The sequence below is a fragment of the Cupressus sempervirens genome, chromosome 4, assembly GCF_028749045.1.
Source record: "Cupressus sempervirens isolate cs-2001-9-10 chromosome 4, ASM2874904v1, whole genome shotgun sequence".
Classification (NCBI taxonomy): domain Eukaryota; kingdom Viridiplantae; phylum Streptophyta; class Pinopsida; order Cupressales; family Cupressaceae; genus Cupressus; species Cupressus sempervirens.
Window position 1 is genome coordinate 583,365,601 of NC_143121.1, and position 26,173 is coordinate 583,391,773.

The following is a 26,173-nucleotide window of genomic DNA, read 5'->3' on the forward strand; positions in this document are numbered from 1 at the left end:
TAGATCAAGGTAATAATCTTCCAAAAACCTCGTCTTAGGGTTGACCTAGCAAGGGGGCTTTGTGATACTCCCAAGAATGTTTTCCTTAGCTCGTTTTGGGAACTCATTCGACTCTAGAACAACGACAAGTAATCTGTCACAAGGCTTGCTGGGCTTCTCCCAACTTGATGCACTGCCCCCAAGGGGAAACTACATCTATGTGAATGCAAAACAATACAGAGGTATAATCAGAAGAAGGAATGCCAGAAAGGTCAAGTATGCAAAGAAGGGCAAGCTGACAATTATTTTGCCAAAACCGGTACCAAAAGAAACAGTTACTGAGATTCCACAAATGAGACAAATGAAACAAATTGAAAATAAGAAGAGTATAGTAGAAATATCTCACACACCAAAGGCAATAGACGATGAGATGTCAAACATCTACAGCCCCACAAAAACGCCTATGTCTTGGTACCTAGACATGTACATCAATGATCTAGTGCTCATGAAAGATAGACTGTTGGCATTAGAAGAGAAGAGTCATATGGAAGATATTAAAGTGAGAGAGATCGGCAAAAGTAATTGGAAGTTAACAAAAGAAGTCAATATACTTAGAGAGCAAGTTCAAAAACTGTAGTTCAACTTGGAAAAAGTGGAGTATGAGCTGTTCCTACTAAGGAAAGAATTAGGAGAGACAAAATCTACCTCAAGAGACTAAGTAGGAGGAAATTCTAAAAGCAAAAATGAGAATCTGCAAATCAAAGAAATACAATCTGCCATGGCTGTCATGGAACAAAAAGATAATCAAATAAGAGAACAAATGGAAGAAGTCGAGTCATGGACCAGCATAGTAAGGGGGACAGCGAATGTGCCCATTGAAGTCATAGGAAAGCAAATAAGGAGCCAGATTAGGGAAGAAAAAGAGATTAAGGAGACGGCAGCAAACCTCATTGTCAAAGGGTTAGGAGACTATGGGGAACAAGAAACTACAAAAGAGCTAGAAAAGGACTTCCTTAAAGACCGATTTGAGTGGAATGGAGCGCTTATGCAAACACAAAGAATCGGAAGGTGGACAAAGGGCTGCAAGGATAGACATGTAAGGATGATGATGATGAATGTAGAAGACAAAAACAATATTCTGAGAAATAAGAGGTTTCTCAAAGGAACACATATATACCTTGACAATGATTTTACATAACCCAGCAAGAGGAAAGGAGAAAAGAATGGGAAAAAGTTAAAATAGCAAGAGAAAATGGAAAATGGGCATGGTTGCAAAACGGGAAGGCCCATGTTAGTGACAAAATAACAGATGATAAATAGGAACTCAGGCCCACCTAGGAATTCTTAACTATAGTTAGCTAGAATTGTAGAGGCTACCCGTAGAAGAGAGGATCTGGGTTAGGGCCCATAGCAAGGGACAAAGACATTATCCTACTCACAGAGACACATGAACACGATGGCTACAAGGTCCCGAAGTTTGAGGGTTAAAGGAAAATCTCAGTGTGGAATGAAAGGACGAAAAGTGGTCAAGGGCACGGAGGCATCAGCATTTTGATTAAAGAAACATGGGGCAGATTTATTAACACTGAGAAAGAAGATGCAAACAACCAGTACATCTAGATAAAAATAATAGAAAATTAGGTTTCTATTCAGGTGGCAGCATGCTACTTTGCTCCTAAAGGATCGCATTTCTATAAGAAGCACCTAGACCACAAAGACCTATTTGCGTCGCTCGAAAAGGACGTTTCTACATTTAGCGCCTTAGGTGAGATTCTACTCATAGGTGACTTTAATGTTAGGACAGAAAATAATCAAACTCTCAATCTTGAAAGAGGGCACAAAGAAAACAGTGATCCAATATGGTTAGGGGAAGAGAGGGCCCAACATTGGGAGAGATCATCACAGGATGACAAAGGCAATGTCAATCATTTTGGGGCAAAATTACTGGGTGTCTACTGCCCTCACAACACAGTGATTTGCAATGGGGTGAGGAAATGGCCTAACTCAGGAAACATCACTTGCAAAACCTACAATAGACAAAGTGTAGTGGATTACATCATTTTCTCTCAAAATTACACCTCAAAGATACTGGAGTTTGAGAGGGGAATGCCCAATCGCTCTATATTCAGACCATAATCCGATTTCACTCAAGCTGGCCACTCACATAAAAGATCAACAAAATGTTCAACAGGTCTACAAGGAAAGAAAAGGTCCTTTGGCTGGCAGGATTCTAATGACACAAGAAAATCAAAAGAAATTCAGAAACTCTCTTAGTAGGATATCTAACAATCAAAAAAAGAACTCAAATGCTGCCAAACAGCATCATGTCGACAAAGATAACCTCATTTCGATTATCAACAAGGCTCTCGAGGAATGTAAAAGATCTAAACCGAAAAGAGGTACTAAGAATACATTCTCGGCTATCTCATGGTTTGATGATGAATGCAAGAGAGCAAAAAGCAAAATGAGAGGACAAAAAGATTATGAAAAAAATAAAGAGTATATCAAGTTGCTAAGATGGAAGAAAGAACAATATGTAATCTTAAGAAGACTCGAGCTGATTAATCTCAGGAAAGTCAGCCTCAAAAAGTTTTGGAATGAACTCAAACATAAAAAGAAGCAAACAGAGAATAATATAACCGGAACACAATAGCTGGAATATGCCAAAGCGCTCTATGAACATAAGCAAGATGAACATGATACCCCAATAACTATGCACACAGAAGACCTATTCAGCATTGATGATATCACCCAAGGCATAAGGAGGTTAGTAACAAGTAAAGCGATGGATATTGATGGGGTTCAAGCTGAATATATAAAATCGGGTGTTAATTTGCTTGCACCTCATATCAACCGTATTTTTAACAATTGCAATGAGGAGAGCTTTCCCAAAAACTGGATGACCAATGTGGTGATCCCAATCTACAAAAGCAGAGACACAAACAACCCCTCTAACTATCGAATCGTCATGATCAACCCTCTTCTCAGCAAGCTATTTGGAAGCATGGTAGAACGAAAAATCAATATATGGGCTGAAACAAAGGAAAAAGGAGCAAAGGGACAAGCGGGCTTTAGACTAAAACACTCCACTATTGATCAAGGGGTGACTTTTAGATACTTAGTTGAGAAAATATGGGACACTCCAGGGGATGAGGCTTTTTGTTGTTTTGTGGACTTCAAAAAAGCCTTTGACACAATACCTCGTCGCAAACTTTGGAAAAGGATAGAAGAGCTAGGAATCCCTATGGTGCTAAAGACATTAGTACAGAGACTATATGCACTGGTTAAGGCCAAAATCAGAACTACAAATGGGCTATTGAAATGCTTCGGCAGCAACATAGGGGTTAAACAAGGGTGCCCACTATCTCCAACCTTGTTTGGGCTTTACATTGACAATTTGGAAGCATGGTTAGATAGTGTGAGTGGCGAGGGGGTTCGGCTAGTCAGTTATGTGATAAAACTATTGTTATATGTGGATGAGCTCATCATTATCGCCAAGACAACCAATGCTTTGAGAGAGCACTTGAAGGCATTGGAAAGCTTTTGCCAAGAGGTGGGTATGGAAGTTAACCCTAGCAAAACCAAAGATATGATCTTCTCATTGAAAAGAAACAAGAGATCCCCGGACACTTTTCTCTTTAAGGGTAACCCTCTAGAGATTGTGAGCAAATATAAGTACTTGGGAATAGATTTCCAGAACAAACTCAGCTGAGAAATGTGCAGATCACACCTGTGATTTTGTATGGATGCAAAATTTGGGGCAGCAGCTTGTCAAATCAGAAATGGAGACAAGTAAAAAGAATACAAAAACACCTTATCATCAGCAGCCTTAAAATGAAAACCTCAATGCCTTAAGAGATCTTATTAGCTGAAGCAGTTGCCTTCCCCTTGGAAGTTGTTGCAATGGTCCGACTGTTATATTACTTATAGAGAACCCAGGGCATGGGAAATCATCGCTGGCCTAAGTTAGTCACTAAAGAAACGCTAGAACAAAGTAAAAACATATGGATGAAGCAAAACAACAAACGAATGCAAAAATGGGACCTCAACATTCATAGTTGCCCGGATAGTACGGAAGAAATTAAGAAGTTTGTTGGCGAAAGATTTTGTAACATCATGTGGACAAGGCACATGGGGAGGAAAAAATTCACTAAATTAAGGAATTTAACCCCAACACATGCCACGAGGAAAAAGTGTATCTAGGTGCGGTAATAAGTGGAAGGCCAAAATGCTTATAGCCCAGCTTAGAACTAGTTCTCACCGGTTGAGATTCGAGACAGGCAGATGGAAAGTGCTAGAAGAGGAATGGGAAGACAAGACCTGCCTAGTCTGTGACATGGGAGCAATTGAGACAAAACATCACTTTGTCATGGATTGCTAGGCGTACAGCGACATCAGATCCAGGTATTCAGAGATGTTAAAAAACAGCAGTATGGGCCACCTCTTCGAAGAAAGCAGTTAGATAAGACTACAAACCTGATCATCAAAATACAACGAAGAAGAGAAGAATTACTCAAAGGATTACAGCTGGATTAGGCTAGTTGTTAGCAGGCGGGTCCCATAGGCTGCTTTGGCCTCGTGGATGGTATTAAAATCCTTCATTCATTAATTCATTGCATAAATTTTGGGCTTGGACAGAAAAAAGTATCGTTTGTGATTTAATTTGTCCGTGACTTGGATGCAAGCACTCCACTTTCACCGTTGTGCTCCTGAGTATATGCCTACCTCCAAATACTATTAATCTCTGGCAACATCACATCTCTCCTATACACGTCGTATCCTTGTCACATAATTCTGCATCTGTCCTTCCCTCTCGAGTCATTAATTCTCTTTTTAATTGTTTTGTGATACTTAATTGAGCACACAAATAAATTTCAAGCTTTCGCTGCTTCATGAATGTCGCGGGACCTATTCTTCAACAATTATGCAGAGACTCAGACCTCCCATCTTTGTAGAGCAATGACATCATAGAGGGATTTTGTGGCATCAAGCACTATTACAGGCATCACGGTGTGTCAAGCACTTTTATTTCAACTGACTCTTGCTTAATATACAACAGAAGACACAGGACCAGAACACACCACAAAAGACACGGGACCAAACAGTGATGAATCCATTTGCAGAGGAGTTAAATTGTTGATCTTTTATTATTGCTCTACTGCATCCAATATTAAAATCATTGTCTTTGTTTTACATTCTTCTTCATGACATGCATTCTTTTTCTTTATTAGCTACCTCCTATTTCATTGTCGGGATATGTCCACATCAAATAAAAAATCCAATGTCTTCATCAAGCAAAACCTGAACCTTGTTTCTGGGAGTTGAAAACAGAGATCATTGTACGTGAGTCTGTTCTTCTTCTTTCCACTGTGTAGTTCTTCGCCCTCCAGGCACAGGCTTCCCTGATTCATTGTTTTCATACTTAGGTAACTCAGGGGTCTTGCTAATGGAAGTTGACACAGGCGAAATGGACATGTTTGCATGAAACCATGAGTAGTTGGTATCTGACATGGAAATTTTTGTGCATCTGTCAATGAATTAATTTAATCAATATATCTGTTGAAAGCATCTTCATACACAAGGTCAATGATTTGTTCTGGAGGCGAGTGAGGCAAATGCCGCAGTTCTCCAAAAGCATTTGGACCCATAAAATGGATTGTGCACATGGCTCTGAGCTTCTTTTGCTCTATTTCACTCATCAAAGTTCAAACAAACCCACAACTGGCAGGATTTTAGTTCTGATACCACTGCAGATGCTATTGCGGAATGGTTGCGACCAGCTCAACACAGCGTACGATAAACTCCACAGCTGGAAAGAATAAGGCTACTAGAAATATAGTCACTTCTTGAAACTGTTCCTATAAATTACACCGTTGGCTACATTCCTTAAATACAAGTACTTCACTTTCCAGAATACTTCAGTCACAGCTTCAACACCAGTTATGACATAATATGAGATTAGCCACATATGATTTTCATTATCAATATTATAACATGTTAAAATATCTGCATAATAAACTTGCTGATGCTAAGTTTCTGTTGTTTGAGTTTTTTATAGTCCATTAAGTATACAACCATAGATTCTTTGACAAAGTCAACAATATGCTTTGGAATCTCAAAGTTATAAATTTGTATTAATATAAACAAAGATGTTTAAAGTGTAAACTCTTTTGTCATATGTGTGACTCTATGACTTATGGGCCTATCCTATGTACATTATTGAAAGGTGTTGATCTGTTAATAATGAGTTATTGACTCTTATAAGGTGACAACTTTATAATGATTAGATTACTATCATGATGGATATCATGAGACTTGATATTCATGGACATGTCATGATAGTTCATTAGACATGCTGACAGATATCTTGAGACTTGATATCAGCTGAAGATCATTATGTTTCTTTATCATGGTAGATATTATGAGACATAATAGCTATGGATACACCATGATCTGTTATGGTAGACATCATGAGACTTGATGTCAGTGCACATACCATAACTTAGATATACATATAAGAGGAATATCAAGAGACTTGATGTTCTTTAGCATATTATATCTTTTGATGTCACGAGATAGATGATATTACTCTTACATATAAAATGAACTTTTATATATGTGTGTGTGTATGTATATGTATATACACACACACACACACATATATATATACATATACATACATACATACATACATACATATATATATAGTCTCCCTAGCTAAGAGGGAGTGTTAAAGCATGTAGCTTCGATCAGACAAAAACACTGTGAATAACAAATCTGAACTGTATATGTATATACCTATTAGTGTGACTTGCATACTGATAAGTATATATACATACTGTTCATTTATATGTTCGATGCTATTCTGATATTATTCGGAATGTCTGATACATCCATATATATTTCATTGAGACAAGTTCATATATATTTGATATCATTATCGGCATGTCTGAAGATGCCGATCATTGTCTATTCATATGTTTATCGGCCTGTTTGAATAATGTCGATTTATCATTATTGATCATGCAAGTTCTATGAGTGGGCAATGCACAATATTGAATCGGTGCTTAAACTTACCAGTTATCATTAGCATTTGTTAAGTGCTAACTATCTATGAATAGTTAAGGTGATGAATGATCATGTCTCTGTTTATAGACATGCCCATTCACCCCCTGTACCTACTCATATGGTATAGATATTCAAAGGAACCCATTCTTTCTGATATCGAAATCTATTAATATCAAGCAAAGTCTGAATAATATACAGATTTCGTATTTCTCAATCTTCTGTGAATTCATATGAAAATCCTACAACATACGACATTAGAGATATATATATAAGATCAAATCTGAAAGACTCAAGCATTCAGTTTGTAGATTTCTCAGAAAGAAAATGCATACAAAATCTCATATAACTTAGTAAAACTTTACAAAAAATAGACAAAAAGATTCAACAAAACATACCTCCAATGTAGACAAACAAAATCTTCCTAGACGTCTTTGTTTCTACAATTGCCTGGGCAACAGGTCCTTTAAATGCCAATGATGGAAGTGACCCCTCCATCTGCAGCAACTGCCATTAAGAATATAAGTAAACAAAGATGCATAAAAATTCTACTCTTAGAGAGCAGATCTGTTAACAGATCATCACACAAAACAGAACTATGTGAACACAGATCAAGAGTTGTGCCAAGTCAATTGCTTCTTGCAGCCAGTAATATCTTAAGAGATAAATCTTGTGCCAAAAATGTACTGTTTAGATGAAAACAATTAACAACAGAAATGTCTTTTGACTCATTCTCACCGAAGAGCTATGTTTTTACTTTGAAAACCAGCTTCACTATTCTTTTTTACAAGAACAACGATTAGGTTCTAAACTTCTAAAGATTCTATGATAGGATACACTAACGATTCAGAATAGCACAAAAATTGCACAGCAATGATGTAATGTTCTTGCATCTAAGTTATTTTAAATAGTTTATTTATAAAACAAGAAAAATGTAGTAATTTAAAATAAAAGGAGGCAATGCTAGAAAATCAGTGAGAAAGGTGTTTTTTTTCTTTTTCCAATTACACAGCATTGCTTGAATTGCAATTAGGTTATAGATCCTAAGTTGCCAGTATTTTGAATCTGCATCCAGTTAGTTGGAATTGATTTCCCAATATTCTATACAATTTCAATACTTTATAATGTCTGATCCTAAGGGCTTGAACCTTTGCCAACATTTTTACCATTTGATTTCATCCATTTCCACATGCTTTTGGAAAACTATCATTATTGAGTTTACTGAGTTGAAAAGCTTCAGTACACTGCACACTTCAATGAATTCCCCTATCTAAGGTAGAATAATCTTTATTCTGAATCAAACAATTCAAAAAGAAAACTACAATCAGAAGTTTTACACCTCAAAAGGAGAAAAAAACTCCAAAAGAGTGGTGACTAATTTTTCGTCCAGTAAAAGTACAATTTGCACAAGCTCAAAACATCTGCAACATACCTCTGCACCTTGAAACCCCTTGCATAGGGACTTACAACACTAAAAATGAACATGGAATGGATGTTACAATTAGAGGCCAAACCCTCAAATGTCTGTTACAGTGTTTTAGAAGGTCTCCCTAACCTTGGAACCAAAAGGATGCTCTTAATTTGAGTAACTGAATTGAAACATCCAAAGCCCTTCACATTCCTTACTTTGCTTGCACTCAACTGATATTTATTGGAGAGAGCCCACATCATTATCGAGGCCATTCAACTGTCACTTCCTCTACCCAACCCAAACATCTGGGCTGGCGGAATTATAGTTACTATTTAAAGGGTTTAACTGTTTTCCTCGCGACAACCCCTGCTATTCTATGGATCTCGCAGTCAGATCATCTACTTGAGATCTAGTGACTTGTGAAACAATATCCCCTCAGGAATCAGACCCATAACATTTTTGCCACTTCTGCAAGGAGGCAAATTCGAAAAGGCCACAATCAAAATGCTTTCCCTAGGAAGCAAATCTAAAAATGCACAGATCATGCAACCAATCCAAGTTCAAACCTTAGAGGACATGGAGACAACCATGTGCACCTAAAACATATGAATTTCTCCTAGCCCTTTGTAAATGTATATGCCTAATTTTGATTTCTATACATATCTAGTTCATTTATAGTTTTCATCCCCTTGCATTACTTTACTTAGCTTCCTTAGTATCTTGGGGATTACCAAACATGAGGATACATGGCTTATCAAAATAAATTTGAATAACTAGAAGGAAAATCTTTAAAAAACCAATGCAAGGTCATGCCAATTAACATGGACTTCTTCATACATCATGCCAAATGCTCTAGAAAATATCGGCCAATGAATTTAACTTGTTTGGGATATGTTCCACTAAAAGTTTATCGAGATGGATTTTTGCAACCTAAATATTCTTCCTCTAGCTATGGGAGGATCATGTTTAGTATACAGTAACCCTTTTAAATCTTTGTAGTCAAATCTAACAACAAAATTTAACTAGGCATATATGTTTTCTAAAAGCTCATATATGTGAGTGTCTATTCCTTCTATGGACTTTACATATATGCCATTAGCATACTTTACTATAGCTTTAGGCTCATTTGATTGTTTTGTAATGTCCCAAAATTGGAATTATCTTGTTTGTGCGCAAAATTAACAATTCCAACAATATAATTTATTCTTTCACAATAACCTACTAAAGTAAACTCATTTAATCATTAATCATTTCAGAAATAATGTACGAGTACATAGATTGGTGAAGTACATCATGATAAGCATTATAATTAGCTATCCTATAACTAGTCATAACTTACTTTAGTAGAATACCCGAAAGGACACCAGTAAATTGCCCAGCCCAACTAATCTCGAGAGAGTGCAATCATCTAATCATGGCAACTCACCTCTTATTGCACAAGTGGCAATCTAATTGCCTCTTGGCCGACAAGGGCAAGAACATCTAGGTTCCATCCCTTAGGGCAGTCTACTTAGTTTGGAAGTCGATAAACCACATCTCCTTAACTTATTTCCTCTAACACATATTTTATTGATCACAGTGTAATTATATATGAATATATATATATGATCTATTCCTTAAAGAAATATAATTCAAGGACACTTATACAAGAAACGAGACCTAAGAATGCATATAGTGGACTGTTGGATAATATACTTAGCTCCATTCCAATTACTTTATTTTGTACAATGGTTGTCTAACCTGAAATATATTTCACTTAGATTAGATATTTTCCTTGATCGATGTCTACTTCACATCCTCCATTTACCAACTCCTTTTATGATTCCCAAGGAGTATGATTTGTTGAACATTCGGTATATTGAAAGGGGAGGGGTGGTTCAGTATACCCTTGAAAAAATTTGAACATTTAAGTATTTGACTACATAACATATTAACTTTGCAGGAAATGAATGAATTGAAAGCAATTAATAGAACACCACATAACAACAGATTTTTGAAGAGGGTTAGCTCTCAAGTATTAACCAATTAAGTAATACACAGAGTGGTTCACTGCCATTGTGAATCACTATCGTTTGGGTTCACTACCCTGATAGCAATGATTGTTAATAATACAAAATTTAATTGATAAGCATTAATCTACAAATGCACTAAGAACAGGTTCTTGGTGAATTACAGATCTTCCCTCCACCAATACAAAATTACATCAATATTTTGTCTATTACACATTGCATATACATATTTGACATCATAGATATCATAGTGTTAAACTATGATAATTGTTTAAGTCACAATGATTATATACCATCATCAATACACATCCTTTCCATGTCAACTATGACTCAAAAACAAAAGCATGTAAGTAAATTGAAACATGTAGCTATCGTCAGCCATACCAAAAACAACTATTTTGGGTGCAACTGCAAAATGAGTCTAGACCGAAAAAAAACAAATTTAAAGTTGTCCATGAATTATTGTAGTTGATGTTGCTAATACCTATTGTCAACGGTTGTCATCGGTGTAACATAGAACTGAAACCAAAAGGTGTAACGGTAAGAAGCTAAACTAATAGATCCATAATGATGTCATCAATGACAACCAGAAAATGGTGTAACCTAATAATCTCCCCCTTTGTCATTGTTGGCAAACCAATAGATTCTAGAAGGCCAGAAACTTCCACAACAAAAATTGAAACTATGAAAAAAAACTCCAAAACTTCCTAAAAAAAGTTGTTGACAATACTAAAGGTTACAAAACTCCCCCTAGGAGACATATACTGAAATTGTCTAGACTTCTATTTCTTCTTTTTTTCAAAAACATTTTATAGAAACATTTTTGTCACTTTACAGTATATCTACTACTCCCCTTTTTGGCATCAACAGAAAAGGGGGCAACAGAACTGCAAAGTTGCGAAATAAGAAAACTTACAAATGCAGGCATCATCAGCCTTGATGGATTCAAGGGCCTTCTTCAACCTATGAAGCTCAGCAATCCAATTAACCTTTTTCTTCCAATCACTAATAGCCCGTGTGACGAGATAGATGAGAACATGTATAGTAGCAACTAAAACACAACTCCTCTACATTTTCATTATAAGTGCATCACTAAGAGAAGAGATAAAAGGAGTGCACATCTTGAAGACCTCCCAAGGGAAGAATGATGTTTTCTCTTTGTAGGTGCAGGGTGAAGAATTTATTTTGCAGCTGCTCTAAAGAAGTTCTTATGATACCATCAAGATCATCAATCAACTTGTAGGATCTATATGCATTTCTAATAGAAAGTTCAATTCTGTCCATTTCTGGCAATTGAAATGCATCGTCAAATAGCATGTTACCATCATCAAGTAGATCTTGCCCATCTGAAATGAGAGCCTATAAATCAAAGAAGGTGTTGTTATACTTGTTCTTGAGCTATGGAAATAACATTTGTTTAGTCTCTTCTTCTCTCATTTGTACCTTATTATCCATAGAAGCTCTCAATTCTTTAACTAAATTTAGAAATAATTTACACTTATCCTTTATCTTACATGATGGATCAACGGTACACAAAGGAACGATACTCCAAAGGGCTGGAATAGTTTCTTTAACAACCTCTTCTTTTTCTTCTAACTTTCAATACCTCTTCCTAAGTTGAAGCGGTAATGAATTGTCCCAACCGAAGCTCTTGCCTTGCGGTAACCTATTGAAATGCATATACAGTTTTGAAGTAGTCGCTAATTGTATCATAAGGGGTAATGGAATGAAATTTCTCAAAAGCTTACTAAAACTTGTGTCGGTGTGGTCTCTTTGGTCAATTACTTCAACCTCTACTTCTTTCTTTCCATAATTAATTTGTATAATGTTGTCGGTAACAACTAACTCAAAGACAATTTCATTGTTTTTGTGCTCTTTTGTTCTCTTTTTTCTTTGTTTTCTTTCTCTTGTATATATGTTTCCTCAGTTTCATTTCTTTTGTTACTAAATTTTCTTTTTGGTTTTTAGATTGTCTTGTGTTCTAAAAGTATCCATGCACTTTTACAATTCCACTATCCTGATTTAATGATCAACTGTTTTTTTCTCATCTTCATTTTCTTTTTCCTCAACCGCCTCTTCTTCTTCTTCTTGTACTTTTAAGAACCACAAAAGTGCCTACTAGTGTGACATTAGTCACCGGAGAGCTAGATAGCTCTATATTCGAAGGATTCTAATCCAAATTATCAACACCATCATCATTAGATTTAGTAATAATATTTTCTTTTCTAAGTGAAATATGAGAAGTGCAAAGCCCTATGGTGTTCGCTAGAGATAGCATAATCAGATGACCAACTAGGGTGGTTAGCTCAATAATTATTTGTTCTTTCAATAGAACAACTTCAGACTTATTGGGCATAAGAGTGTGGATTAATTTCCTTGATTTACCAACTGAACCTTTTGCAACTATAGAAAATAATGTCACATATTGTTTTCCTACTACATATGTACATACTTCATTCAAGGCTGCTTGGAATATATCATTATCTATATGCTTTGCCTCTAATCTAAGTTTGTTGAAATTGTTCCACAAAGATATAGGATGGTGTGGTTCTCCTAGCCTCCTCCCCAGAGGGTTTCCAAGGGCTCCTTGATGGCTTGGAATCTTTCTGTGACTCTAGACGGCTTGTAGTTAACCTAGGTAAATCTCAAGTGATGGCCTTCAATTGCTTAAAGATCTCTCTCCTCCACTTCTTTTTCCAAGGCAACAAGGTGGAAATCTCCTCTTCTTATACATACTTGGGGGTCAAGCTTTGGTCCTCACTTCAATATGAGACTTACCATGCAACCCCACATCAACAAAAGGCATAGATCCCTTACTCTTCTTGAGTGGCAATGCTTCATTGGCACTTTCAAGAGACCACGTCCAAGATGGCTCTCTTAGAGACCTTGATCAAGTCGAAGATTCTTTACGGTTCAATGGTTTGGGGGGCCCTCTTTAGTGGAGTCAAACTGGGCTTTGGTTGAGAGGATCCAAATCCTCCTTCTCAGGCACATAATCAAGTGCCACCAATCTACCCCTCTCAGTGTCATTTTGGCCAAGCTTGGAGCTCATCCTTTCAAACTTAGAGCCATCTTTGAGCTGGTCAGGTTTCTTCATCGCCTTCAGCGCTTTGCTGATTCAACTAAGGGCACCACAGATTTTCCTACCTAGCTTATCACTCTTCTGAGGAGATTTTGAGGTTTGACTCCTCTGATAGGGCTCACTATTGGTATGCACAAACCTTCGCTCTTCTCAAGTCGATGGGGATTGACATTAACCATTTCCCTCCGTTCTAGTACTCTTTGGACGCCCCTACTCATCTCCTCCCTACTAGGCAATAGTTGAACAAGCAAATCAAAATGGATATCTATATACAATACATTTTTACCAGATGGGTCAACCCCTTAGGGGAGCCTTCTATGCAAAGCAATTTATTGTTATTCAAGATGGGATCATTGTGTGCCCTGTCATAGGGGAAACCTACAAGACTCAAAAAAACTGATTAGTGGCACCAATTTATTAAAAGCTAACAGCAAAATAAGAAGCATTTTTATCAGAAATAAAACACACAAATGAATGCATGCAAACTGACAGATACTCCAAGCTTATTGCTTCTCTTTGTTTTGTTGAGATGTAGCCCTCAGCTATGATTTCAACAACACTTTGACTCAAAGCTCCAAGAAATGATAAAATGATATGATGAGAAATGATAGCAAACTGACAGAGGTTTGATGCATAAATCAGTTATTGAAAACCTGCATAAGTCTCATATAGAACAGAGAGAGAGAGAGAGAGAGAGAGGGTTGTTTATATAGATTTTCAAGAAATCCACAAACAATTGAGATCAATTTTGGAAAAGTCACGATCAATGGATGAGGAATAAAATGTTAAACTAGAAAAATCTATTTAACCCTACAAACAACAAAAGAAGAAGCATTTTTATCAGAAATTTAAACACAAATGAATGCATGCAAACTGACAGATACTCCATGTTTTTGTTGCTTCTCTTTGTTTTGTTGAGATGTAGCCCTCAGCTATGATTTCAACAACACTTGACTCAAAGCTCCGAGAAATGATAAAATGATATAATGAGAAATGATAGCAAACTGACAGAGGTTTAACGATAAATCAGTGATTGAAAACCTGCATAAGTCTGATATAGAATTGTGTGTGTGTGTGTGTGTGTGTGTGAGAGAGAGAGAGAGAGAGAGAGAGTTGTTTGTATAAATTTTCAAGAAATCCACAAATGATCGATATTGATTCTGGGAAAGTCAAGACCAATCGATGAGGATGAAGGAGACATGAGAAATAATTGATAAGTTTCCAATTTTAAACAAATAAATACAAAGGATAAAGTCTGACGATATTTTCAATTTTTGGAGAGATAAAGTTTCCAATAATCGATATTAGGAGGTTTGAGATGTTCTCTAATTTTGGATTTTCAGAAAATTCGAATTTTCAGTTTTTGAGGATTTTCTAATTTCCAAAATTCATAATTCCTCATAAATTTAATTTTTCAGATTTTAGAAGATTTACTTGAATTAAAAAATCAATTAAATTAGAAAGATGGAATTAAAATGAAATTAATCAAAAATTAATAGGAATTGAAATTGGGAAAAATTAAGACGAAATTAATTAAAATTTGGAATTTAATTTAATGAAGAGGAATAAATGAGCCGAATAAATAATTAATGATAATTGTTTAAACTATGGGAAATTGGAAATTTAATTCTTTAATAGTTAACTAATTAAATAAACTTGATTATTTAATTAATATTAGAGAATAATTAAATGATGCCAAGATTCATAATTCCTCCTAAATTAGATTTTTCATATTTTAGAAGATTTAATTGAATTAAAAATTCACTTAAATTAGAAAAATTGAATTAAATGGAAATTAATCAAAACTTGATAGAAATTGAAATTGGGAGAAATTAAGATGAAAATAATTAAAAATTTAATTTAATTTGGAATTTAATTTAATGAAGAGGATAAATTAGCTAAACATATAATTAACGATAATGATTTAAATTATGGGATATTGGATATTGAATTTAATTAACCGATAGTGATCAATTAATTAAAGGATAATTAAATAAATAAAATTTATTTATTTAATTAATATTAGAGAATGATCAAATGATGCCAAGATTCAAAATTCGGAGGAAATAAAATGATTAATTAATGATTTAAGAACCCTTAATTAATAGCAGAACAATTAGTGCACTGAAATTGAACTCATCGATCTGTCTATTTTTGGATGTATTCATTGAAGGTTAATTTAATTAGATAAAGTTATTATTTAATTAATATTAGAAAATGATTAAATGATGCCAAGATTCAAAATTTAGAGAAAATGAAATAATTAATTAATGATTTAAGAACCCTAATTTAGTAGAACAATTAGTGCATTAAATTTGAACTCACCAATCTGTCCATTTTTGTAAAGCAATTTATTGTTATTCAGGATGGGATCATTATGTGCCCTTCATACCTCTTTCACATTGGACACACTCAATATCTCCTTAGGCTCCTTCAGCATGGGCTCTCATTGGCTCTATATCCTGACTAATCACCAAATTGACAGGGAGGATCAGGTCTGTCAACTTTGCGACATTGGAGAGGTTGAGACATAGACACATTCTATCTTTCGTTGCCCTATTTATTATGAGATTAGAGGGAGGTTCTATTATCTTTTCAAAGGCTGTCAATCTCTTTCCGCCTTCTTCGAGTACCACCAACCACTAGTGTCTTGCTCTTCAACTTCAAAAGACTATAAAACTTTGGGACCACACTTTACAAATTTAGTCTCCTCCAAGCCAAACCACTGATCAGCTCATCACCTCCTTCTCGGTAACCTCTCCATCCCAAGGTATCAAGCAGTCTCTTGGTCTCAAGTTTCGACCCATCTGGTCACACTAGGTCTGTGGGGCCTTGCAAGAATTACTCATGATAGCATCTCTCCACTTCCAGTGGTTCTCAAAGACATCATAGACTTTCTCTTTTCCTAAGTTGTATCCTTCAGTTGTAGATTTTCTTCTCCACAGTGGGGACAACAAGCCACTGCTTTTGCCTCTTGTTGTTCTTTGATTTTCTTTTCTCTAGACACCATTTAGTGCTCTTGTTGTTGGCTAGTTTCTTTTCTTGTACTTTAGCAATCCCTAAGGCCCTCTTTGTGGTCTCTTGTTGGACATTAATAAATTTATCTTATCATAATCTATATCTACATCTATCTTAGCCCCATACTATACAAAAGCTTCAATAATAGATTGTTTTCCATCAGAGGTTGCAGGTATACAACTTGCCCATTTCTTTACTAAAACTATCAAATAAAACATCAAGGGGATCCAAACAAAGACATACCTCTTTCTTTTTCGTTTTCTCTTTTCTCAACTTGATTCTGAATTGCTCTCTGTCTAAATCATCATCAGACTCTATAGATTCATCAAATTTACTATTGAAATCAATTAGAACAAGATTAGCTTTAAAACCCTTTGCTTTAGGCTTCTTAGAGATTACCAAAACAGAATCATCCTTCTCCCTTTTCTTAGAGAAATTGTCCTTCTCAACCTTCACTATTGGAGTAGAAGTTGTTAAAGTACCAAAAGGATTACCGATAGAGCTGTATGTGATTCTCTTCAGGATAACAACTTGATTTTCTTTGTTTATACCACCAAATTCTCTAGCCTCCTTCAGCACTTTATGAACATTCTTTTGAACTTCCTTAGCCACTTTCTTGTTGTGAATCTCAAGTGATTTTTCTTGAGTTGTGCCAAACCTCACCTTTGAAGTGTCAATGGCGTTGGAAAACAGAACCTTTGCATAGTCTTCAACCAATTCTTCAATCACTTCATAGCCAAGTGTTAGAACCCATTGCTTCCTTAGTTGTACTATTTGCATGATACAATGAGCAGTTGTCACTATGAAGGTGATGTCATTTTCTTGTATTTCTTGATCGGACAAGGGATTCTATCCTGGTTGTGCATCTTGTGTTGTTACATAGCAAAGAATTCAACTAATTGAACATCTCTATCAGCTAGCTTGGATTTTCTACTTGATCTCTTGTCAATTTGGTGAGCTACAGCTAATAGAACTTGTCCTTCTCCCAATGTGAAGCTTGAGAAGTCAAATAATAGACATATAGCCAATGTTCCAAACTTGAACATAACATTTTTCTAGCTAGTTCTTATCGACTTCAAATTTTCAATGAATTGTTCCTTAATGAGAGTACACAAATCCTAATCATTACATTGTCGTTACTAAAATCAAGTTCTCTATGTTTGTGTAGTAAATTTTGTTGTTGACAACCTTAGTTGCATATCTAACTATTGGGTCAGGAATAGGGTTTACTACCAGTGATCTACAATCGAAAATAGTCTTTGCGAGAGCTTTGATCTCTTCAGTTTTAACAAACTTTATCTTCAGTATACTACTAGTGTCATTTAGTCAAGTTACCTTCTTCATAACCTACGTTGTCAAGTGATGATAGGCATCTACCATAGAAAAGTGTCATGGAAACGATTTATGGTCATCCTTACCCATTTATCATTGTCATGGAAGTTGGTAAAATAATTGAGCACATCCAACTTTGTTTCAATCAAAACCTAATACTTTGGTTTTAACTTGTTTGGTTGCCATTTCGTTGTGCCAAAGGTCATATAGCTTGTGAAGATCAAATTCCTCAACCTTACACCTCGAATGAATTCTTACATCCTTAGCCAAAACCACCCTGTGAGGAATTCGAGATAAAAAGATGTCATGTCATTTCTCAGTGAAGATGCTAAGGCACAATTTGAATTTGGATCACGGTTCTGAAGATTCATCTACCAGCATGGGAGTAAATTGACCAATCACTGTAGAAAAGAGAATGAAAAGATTGCACTGAGAATACCTTTGGAATAGTAGAGAAAAAACTCTGAATCACTCTAAAAGCCCTAGCTGCTCTTCTTTCCACCTTAGCACTAAAAATTATTTTTGCATTGTGAATGGCATGTCATCTAAGTGTGGTATTCAAGGTATAGCCTCTGGATCAAGTACCTTTAATCACATTAATTATGTTGTATACCCACTACGACAACTTTTACTAAACTGATACTCCTTTTTCATTTCGTTCTAATGATAACTCCTTGATAAGTAAATTTGGTATGAATGCATTACTCAAGATAGGAGACAAACAGAGAATGATTTCTCCCCCTGACCGATAGCCATAAGGCTGCTAGTTACCATAATATAGAATCTGTACCGGAGCTGGAGCTACCGTCATCCTTCTTTACCCATATTTTCTTAATTTCTTCTCTGGTTTCTTTTTTAATCATTTTTGTTGGTTCAGCCTTCTTAACATCAACTAATCTGCAATATCTTTCTATATGACCAAATTTGTGGCATTTAAAGCATTGGTTGCCCTGCTTATTCTACCTTAACCTGCACTAGTTAACTTTGTGTCCACATGCATAACATGTATAACAGTACTCAATTAACTTATTACTATCAATACTAGGTTTTCTACATTGACTTACCTTATGACAAAATATATTGCAATTAAAACATCTATCCATGAGAGACATGTTGTTTAGATTTCAGCTACTTCTACCATGTGTAGTGTTATGTCCTATAATTGCATTTGAAACAATGACCATTAAAAGAATAAGGATTTATACTTCCCTAGGGTCTTACTAGAGCCTTAACATTTATTTGATTGATCAAGTGCAATCCTATTTTCACTTACTGGATCCAATTCATGCTTTTCTTTGATTGTAATGTAAGAGTATTCACTAGTTTCGCATCCAAGTCCTTTCTTGCTTGTCAGAGATGTTTGAAAGCTAAGTATCTCATCTAAATTCTACAGATTGGTTTTGACTTTTTCTTCACCTTTCTTGGTTTCTTCTTGATTTGATTTGAGAGACAAGATCTCTTCTTCCTGCTTTTTTCATTCTTCAAATTTTCTCGTGTACATTATTCAGAAGCTTCTTGATTTGTTCATCTTCTTTGCATTTGGCTCTTAGATTGGCCATGGTTCCATTTCTTAACTTGAGTTCATTGCTTACTTCTTTGTGTCTAGATTTGAACTTCCAGATATCCTCTTTCAATTTCTAGAATGCAATCATTTGCAATCTGAAGATTTTCTGATAAGACTTTGCTATGATCTTCAACCAATTCCAAATCTTCATAAATGGACATGAATTCATTCTCAACCATGTGGGTGTCAATGAAAGAAGTTCAACCTCCTAGATCTCCTTTGAGTGATTAGACTCTTCCATAGGAGCTAGCTTTGATACCAATTGTTGAACATTTGGTATACTGAGAGGGAGAAGTGAATTAGTGTACCCTTGAAAATTTTCAAAATTTAAGTACTCGACCAGATAACATTTTTTAACTTTGTTGCAGCTTTGATACCAATTGTTGAACATTTGGTATACTGCGAGGGGAGAAGTGAATTAGTGTACCCTTGAAAATTTTCAAATATTTAAGTACTTGACCAGATAACATATTTTAACTATGTTGCGAATGAAAAATCTGAAAGCAATTAACATAACACCAGATTTCTTTCATGGAAAACCAAGATGAGAAAACCCACAAAGAGGGTTAGCTCTCAAGTATTAAGTAAACGGTTGTGTAATACATAAGGGTGGCTCACTGCCAATGTAGCTCATTGTCGGTTTGGCTCACTGTCATTTGGATTCACTGCCCTAATACGAAAATAGCAATGATTATTGATAATAGAAAATTGAATTGATAAGCATGCATCTACAAATGCACTAAGAACAGTTCTCAATGAATTACACATCTTCCCTTGACAAATACGAAATTACATCAACAATTCACATATTACAGATCGCATGTACATATATAGCATCATACATATAATAGTGTTACATTACAACAATTGTCGAGGTCACCATTGTCATATACCATCATTGGTATGCATCCTTTCCGTGTCGACAAAGACTCGACAACAAAAACATGTAACCAAACTGGAATGTGTAGCAGTCATCAACCATATCAATAAAAACTACTTCAGGTATGAGTGCAAAATGAGTCTGGACCCAAAATATCCATATAAGGTGTCATCCATGAATTATGGACGTGGCTATGCTCCCAACAAATTACACTTGTGACTTTTTCTGAAAATTACAAAAACACAACGAAATTTTACAAAATTTTCAGTATGTATTCCTATTGATTTCAATGGTTAAAAGCAGAAAACAACACAAAAACTGAAATCAGTGTGCTTTTGCAGATCTGAAGGAAAAAAAAAATTGAATTTTTTTAATTTTCAGGTGCACTTTGTCGGGAAAATAGCCTGCACCATGGATTATTGCCATTGATGCTGCTAATAACTACTGTTTGTGGCCACTGTCGGTGGAACATAGAACCAAAACTGAAAGGTGTAATGGTAAGAAGCTAAACCGACAAATACAGAATGATGTCATCAATGAGAACCAAAAAATGGGGTAGCCTAACATGATTGTTTTGGAAAGACATACCATTCCATAAATGATGTGCCTTCTCCAAGAGAGGCAACCCTTAAAAAGGAATCATCTTTAAATTTTAATTAATTAACTTTGATAATGAAAACATAAACTAAGCCACTTCATAAGGAAATTGCATCCTCCATGAAGTTGCATCAATGAAACATATAAGTAACATTTTAACCACTGGTTTATTACTATCACTACCTTTAATCGGTATTAATTTATTTCCATTGCTGCCATAAATCATACAAATTAATTGTAGCATAAACATATCATGCCATTTAATCAACCATTTAGTCAACCATATGTTTATGCCTATTAACATCTTCATTTGATCAGGCATTTCTGGCATACTATCTTCATTTGATCAGGCAATTCTGGCATACTTTTGTTGTTCAACAAAACATCCAACAATATACCTTATGCTGTGTTTGCTTCTAATTAGTTGGTGTTCTTATTATCAATCTGCAAGCTCACTTTCCATTTGAATGACATTCATGACATGTCTTCAACATTATTCATATAATGGATTTCTATGTTGTCATTTCAATTCATTTGATATAGCTTGGCCTCATACAATTATTTTTATTTCTCCACGAATTGCCTAAGATTCTAAACCATTTATTTGGACTATATGTGTCCTTTTTCCAAGGAGATTAACAATAATAGATTCTTACATGCTTATTTGATGTCCCTTGTGGCTTCAATGTGTGTTGCTGACCAAGGTTTTGCATTCTCAACCTATTTGTTGGTAGGTGTTTATACTTTGACAAATACTTTGTGAACAGAGCCAAAAGGTTAATGTTGCAGAGGAACCTTTGGAGCTGCTTGGTACCCATAACTTTGTCTGGGTCTCTGGAACATATTTTGAAATTCAACCAGGTGAGGCTGGAGCACACCTTACCATCAAATATCTGCATCCATAAGAAGTTGACATTGTCGGAATGGGTTCCTATTTTGTTAGGTAAAGGTAATTAACATTCATTTTCACATTCATACAATATCTGGAGATGAAGATCATGTTCTTGCCTGGTTTCATTGAATACTATAATGTTATCAACACATGGTACAATAAAATCATAGAAATTTCAGAAGATCGAGTCCATCGATCTCTAAAAGTAGATGGGTCTATTTCTGAGCCCAGATGGCATCCCTTGCCACTGTTATAAATGTTAGAAAGTTGTCTCCTCAATATGGTCTTGAGCAGTTCTCAAGTAGTAGAACCCTCATTTGCAATCAAATTTGCTATACCACTCACTGTATGAAATTCTTTGGATCAAATAATATTACAGAGGTATGGGATAACCAAAGGGGATGGTTGAGGACAACATAACCTAACCATTCGCTCTTTTCCCCCTTTTGCTTGGAGTAATTATTCACAATGAATGTTGAACAGGACAATGGTGATGTAGCAGGATCTATAAACTTGGGATCTAAGAGCTATTATTTCTATTTATCCGTATCAGTTTATATATGAGAAGCAGGACAAGGCTTCTTGTAGACATAAGCTCAAAGGATTGTTTATATGCAAATTCCTCCACAGATTAATCCAAAGCTACTGGAAGCCTGGAGGTTTAGGATACAAGATTCTGCTCTGAGAGAAGAAATTGCAGTAGCACGTCTTTGTGATATGGGATAACTGAAGGGGATATTTGAGGACAACATATCCTATAACCATTAACTCTTTGCCCCCATTTTTCTTGGAGGGCTTATTCACAATGAATGTTGAACAGGACAATGGTGATGTAGCAATATCTATTAATGTTGAAATCTAAGAGCCATTATTTCTATTTCCCCATATCAGTTTATATATGAGAAGCAGGAGAAGGCTTCTCGTAGACATAAGCTCCAAGGATTGTTGGTATGGAAATTACTCCACAGAAATTATCCAAAGCTTCTGGAGTTTTAGGCTACAACATTCTCCTCTAAGAGAAGAAATTGCAATAGCTTGTCTTTGTGGTCCCTAACTTTAGAGTAAGTATGTAGCAATTCAGATTTTATCTTCTCCTTCCCAATAGTCTCTTCTTTATAAAAGGCTTGGATTGCAGGAATGTCGTCATGAAGGACAATATATTGGACAGTGAAACAATAGCTTTTACAAACTTTGAAGGAGTGGAATATTCAATTTATGTCCTCCTAAAACTTTTACTTCTCTCTCTGTTACATAGTACTTATCTAGACCTGTTAGTAAGTTAAAAACTGTTGCCTTAATGTTACATCTTCATTTATCCCACGAAATTGATAGAATCCAACCAGGAAGGTAGTTTCAATACATTTTGCAGGCATATATGAAGAATATTATTCACACAGGGTAGACTGGTCTAAAAGATTGTAGCTCCCATGAAAAACCGCTTGGATTTTTTGGTAGCCTTGGCAAAATATGAACCTTCTAGCCAGATTTCTGGTACACCCTGAACCCATCAAAAAGTGTAGATTTATTTTATTATAATTATCAGTTGCAAAGGCACCTTGTGTATATAATTTTTAATGCCACAAGATACTTGGCCTTATTGATGTGATAATCCGAGGCTTTGCTCCGCAACTGAGATTAACATCTGCTCAAATGTCATTTTATAATTGCGAAGTTCAAACCATTGTCCCTTTATATATTGTGGGATTGCTACATTATTTTCTGGAAGCAATTCTTCCTCTCGCGACCATTTCTGACTGTTTATCAAAGTTATCTCCATCACTAAGCAACTCGTAGTAGTCCAAAGGAAGTTCTTTGTCACAAATTTATATGAAGAAATTTGGTGTTTGCTTTCTTTTGATGAAACTTATTGACAAAGTTCCTTTCTTTCTACAGACAAGACATCAGGATTCCTTGAGTATTGCTCGCTCAGACTTCTATCCAATGGTCTTCTGAGTTTGAACTCACCCAACTTGAGCAGTCACTTGACTTGAATTCACCCTTCTCTATTCTGGAAATCAGTTTTGTTGATAAGTGAAGATCTGCAATGTAGATTCTGTAATTACCAAACACCTTTTATTGATAAGCTTCACTGCTGATCTCTTTCTAGAAGCTGTACATGTTGAGAACCCTTTCGCTCACCAAGTGGCACAGGTTTTCCAGAAATGATTGTCACAATAGGAAGCTCTTGCCATCCCAATATGTACAAGTGTTTCTCATATTGGGTTACATGAGCATCAGACTGAAAAAAAGTTCAGATCCTTAAATACATTAGAGCTCTCAAGGTGTCTCTATTTGTTATTCTATATTGAGGATTAATTATTCATTGTTGGAGATGATGCAAGAATATCAATATTAGTGCATAGAGACCTTAATTCAGTATCAACATGAACCAATTCCTTATTATGCCTTCCAATTTTCTAGTGGCAAATATCACTATTTCACAATCATCTCATTTCTTCAGGTCTTGCAGATTCTTCAACAAATTGTTCCATTCTGTGAATAGTTGTAGAAATATAGATGTATGTAACAGTTTTTATATCATTTTTTCTGATCACACTGTGCGACCCACCCACAAGGAGGAGTGAAAGAAAGTATAGATTGCAGCAAATTTCTCCCTCTCCCTCCCCTTCTGTTCTTTTCAAATAGAAAATATCTGCAGTTTAATCCTATTCTCCTCTTTCTATTAGATAGATCACAGAGAGTGAAACAAAACATTCATGGCAAAACTGCCGCACAGATATATCTAAAAACACTCTGTATTACTATCATGAACTGTTGCAAAGATCTAAAACGTGTATGTATATGCAATATGCATACACGTGTATATAGTATAAGTACATTACTTTTGTATACCTTTTATAATTATAACTGTTAAAAAGTTATATCCAGCAGAATTCTCTATTACCTGCGCATACGTGTATATATACAAGGCTGGTATGAAAGAGAGAAGAAGATGACCCTATCAAAGTATGTATGGATATGTAAAGTATGTGTATGCATAAATGCTTTCCACACAACTTAAGTAAAGGAGCATCTCAATCATTGAACTGTGATATTTTTGGGGCAATTACTTAATAAACTCAGCTTTTCAATGACAGAATGGTAAAAATCCCTAAAACATATATCTGCATCTGAAAGAAATTCCAGTAATTGAGTTGGAACATAACTACGGCGATTATCGATTGTCTATTTTAAAATAAAGCACAATTCCGTCATAAAACTACGATATTTTCATCGTAATTAAAATAAATCAATTACATCTGAAATAAATTTCAGTTTTATTGAAAAGGAACAGTATTACAGCGAATAATTGAACAAACCGACTGCATAAAACATGAAAAAACCGTCGAAAACTAGAACTATTAATTTTATCTATGATGGAGGTTAAAAGTAATTCTATTTTTTTTATATGATACCAGAGCGGAATTTTGTTCACTTGAATTTGCATCTGTCTGAGCTGAGGTTTGTGCGTTATCTCTGGCGTTATCCATAGAGAATACTAGCTATATAAAAAGGCTCAAAAAAGTGGTCACAGACGTCGCCCGTTCGGATCTGCGGAAGTGAATTCAATCAGAGCGTCTACTCAGTGATCTGTTAGGGGCTTTATTACCCAATGTGTTTCCAACCGGTGGACAATGTGCCGAGATAAAAAGGCGACCCCTTAAACGTGGTTATTTTTAATTTATTATTTAATTAAGACATAGGCTTAAGCCGTATTGGCCTTTGTTCTATCTTTTAACCTTATGGAGCTTTTTTAAAAGACCGTACGTATTGATGACCTAATTTTTTTTAAATCATAAATTTGATCAAAATCTCTTATAGGTATACTATAATACTTATTAGTAGTATAGATATATCATTATATAAAATATATGCAATATATGTATGATAAAATATAAGATATTTTATATCTGGAAGTTTGAACCATGGTATTTAGGGGCAATATAAAATCATAAAAGGGGAATAGAATCTTGAATCCTATGGATGATTTGTCTATGGTAGTTATTAGCAGGTTCATAGGTGAGCAAATTTTCAATTACGACTTTTCCTAGTGAACCAATAGCTCAGTCATAGGATCCTTCAATGCTTGTCTGGCTAGGGCAATTATTGGGCATGCAGAGATCCATTAGTCTATGTCATAACATCTTTGACCTTGCATGGCTGGAGGGATTGGAGAATGTAGTACTTGGTATTAACCATCAGTTGTGGATTCCGCTTTCGGAGGTCTACAAGAATCACAATCCAGGCAGTTTAGGGCAAGCAAATGTCCATAAGCATCATATCATGTCAACTAGGGACAATGTTTTGTTTTACCATGAATGGCCAATGATGGAAGCCAATATA

The 26,173-nt window shown here is 35.4% G+C and overlaps 1 protein-coding gene across 2 annotated transcripts in view; it reads right to left on the minus strand.

Annotated features, from left to right (window-relative positions):
• LOC149562544 (Ubiquitin-like superfamily protein) overlaps window positions 1–25,406 on the minus strand; it is a 133,203-nt gene extending 107,797 nt beyond the window's left edge. The window contains exons 1-2 of one of the 2 annotated variants that reach the window (XM_089826035.1): window positions 25,246–25,406; window positions 7,443–7,542 (exon numbers count right to left, since the gene is read on the minus strand). In XM_089826035.1, the coding sequence (XP_089682161.1) occupies window positions 7,443–7,542; window positions 25,246–25,320 (175 nt within the window). In that variant the 5' untranslated portion in view covers window positions 25,321–25,406. Of the gene's footprint in view, window positions 1–7,442; window positions 7,552–25,245 lie in introns of both variants that reach the window. The other variant, XM_089826034.1, reaches the window with a different exon arrangement.
• Window positions 25,407–26,173: the final 767 nt, after the last annotated feature.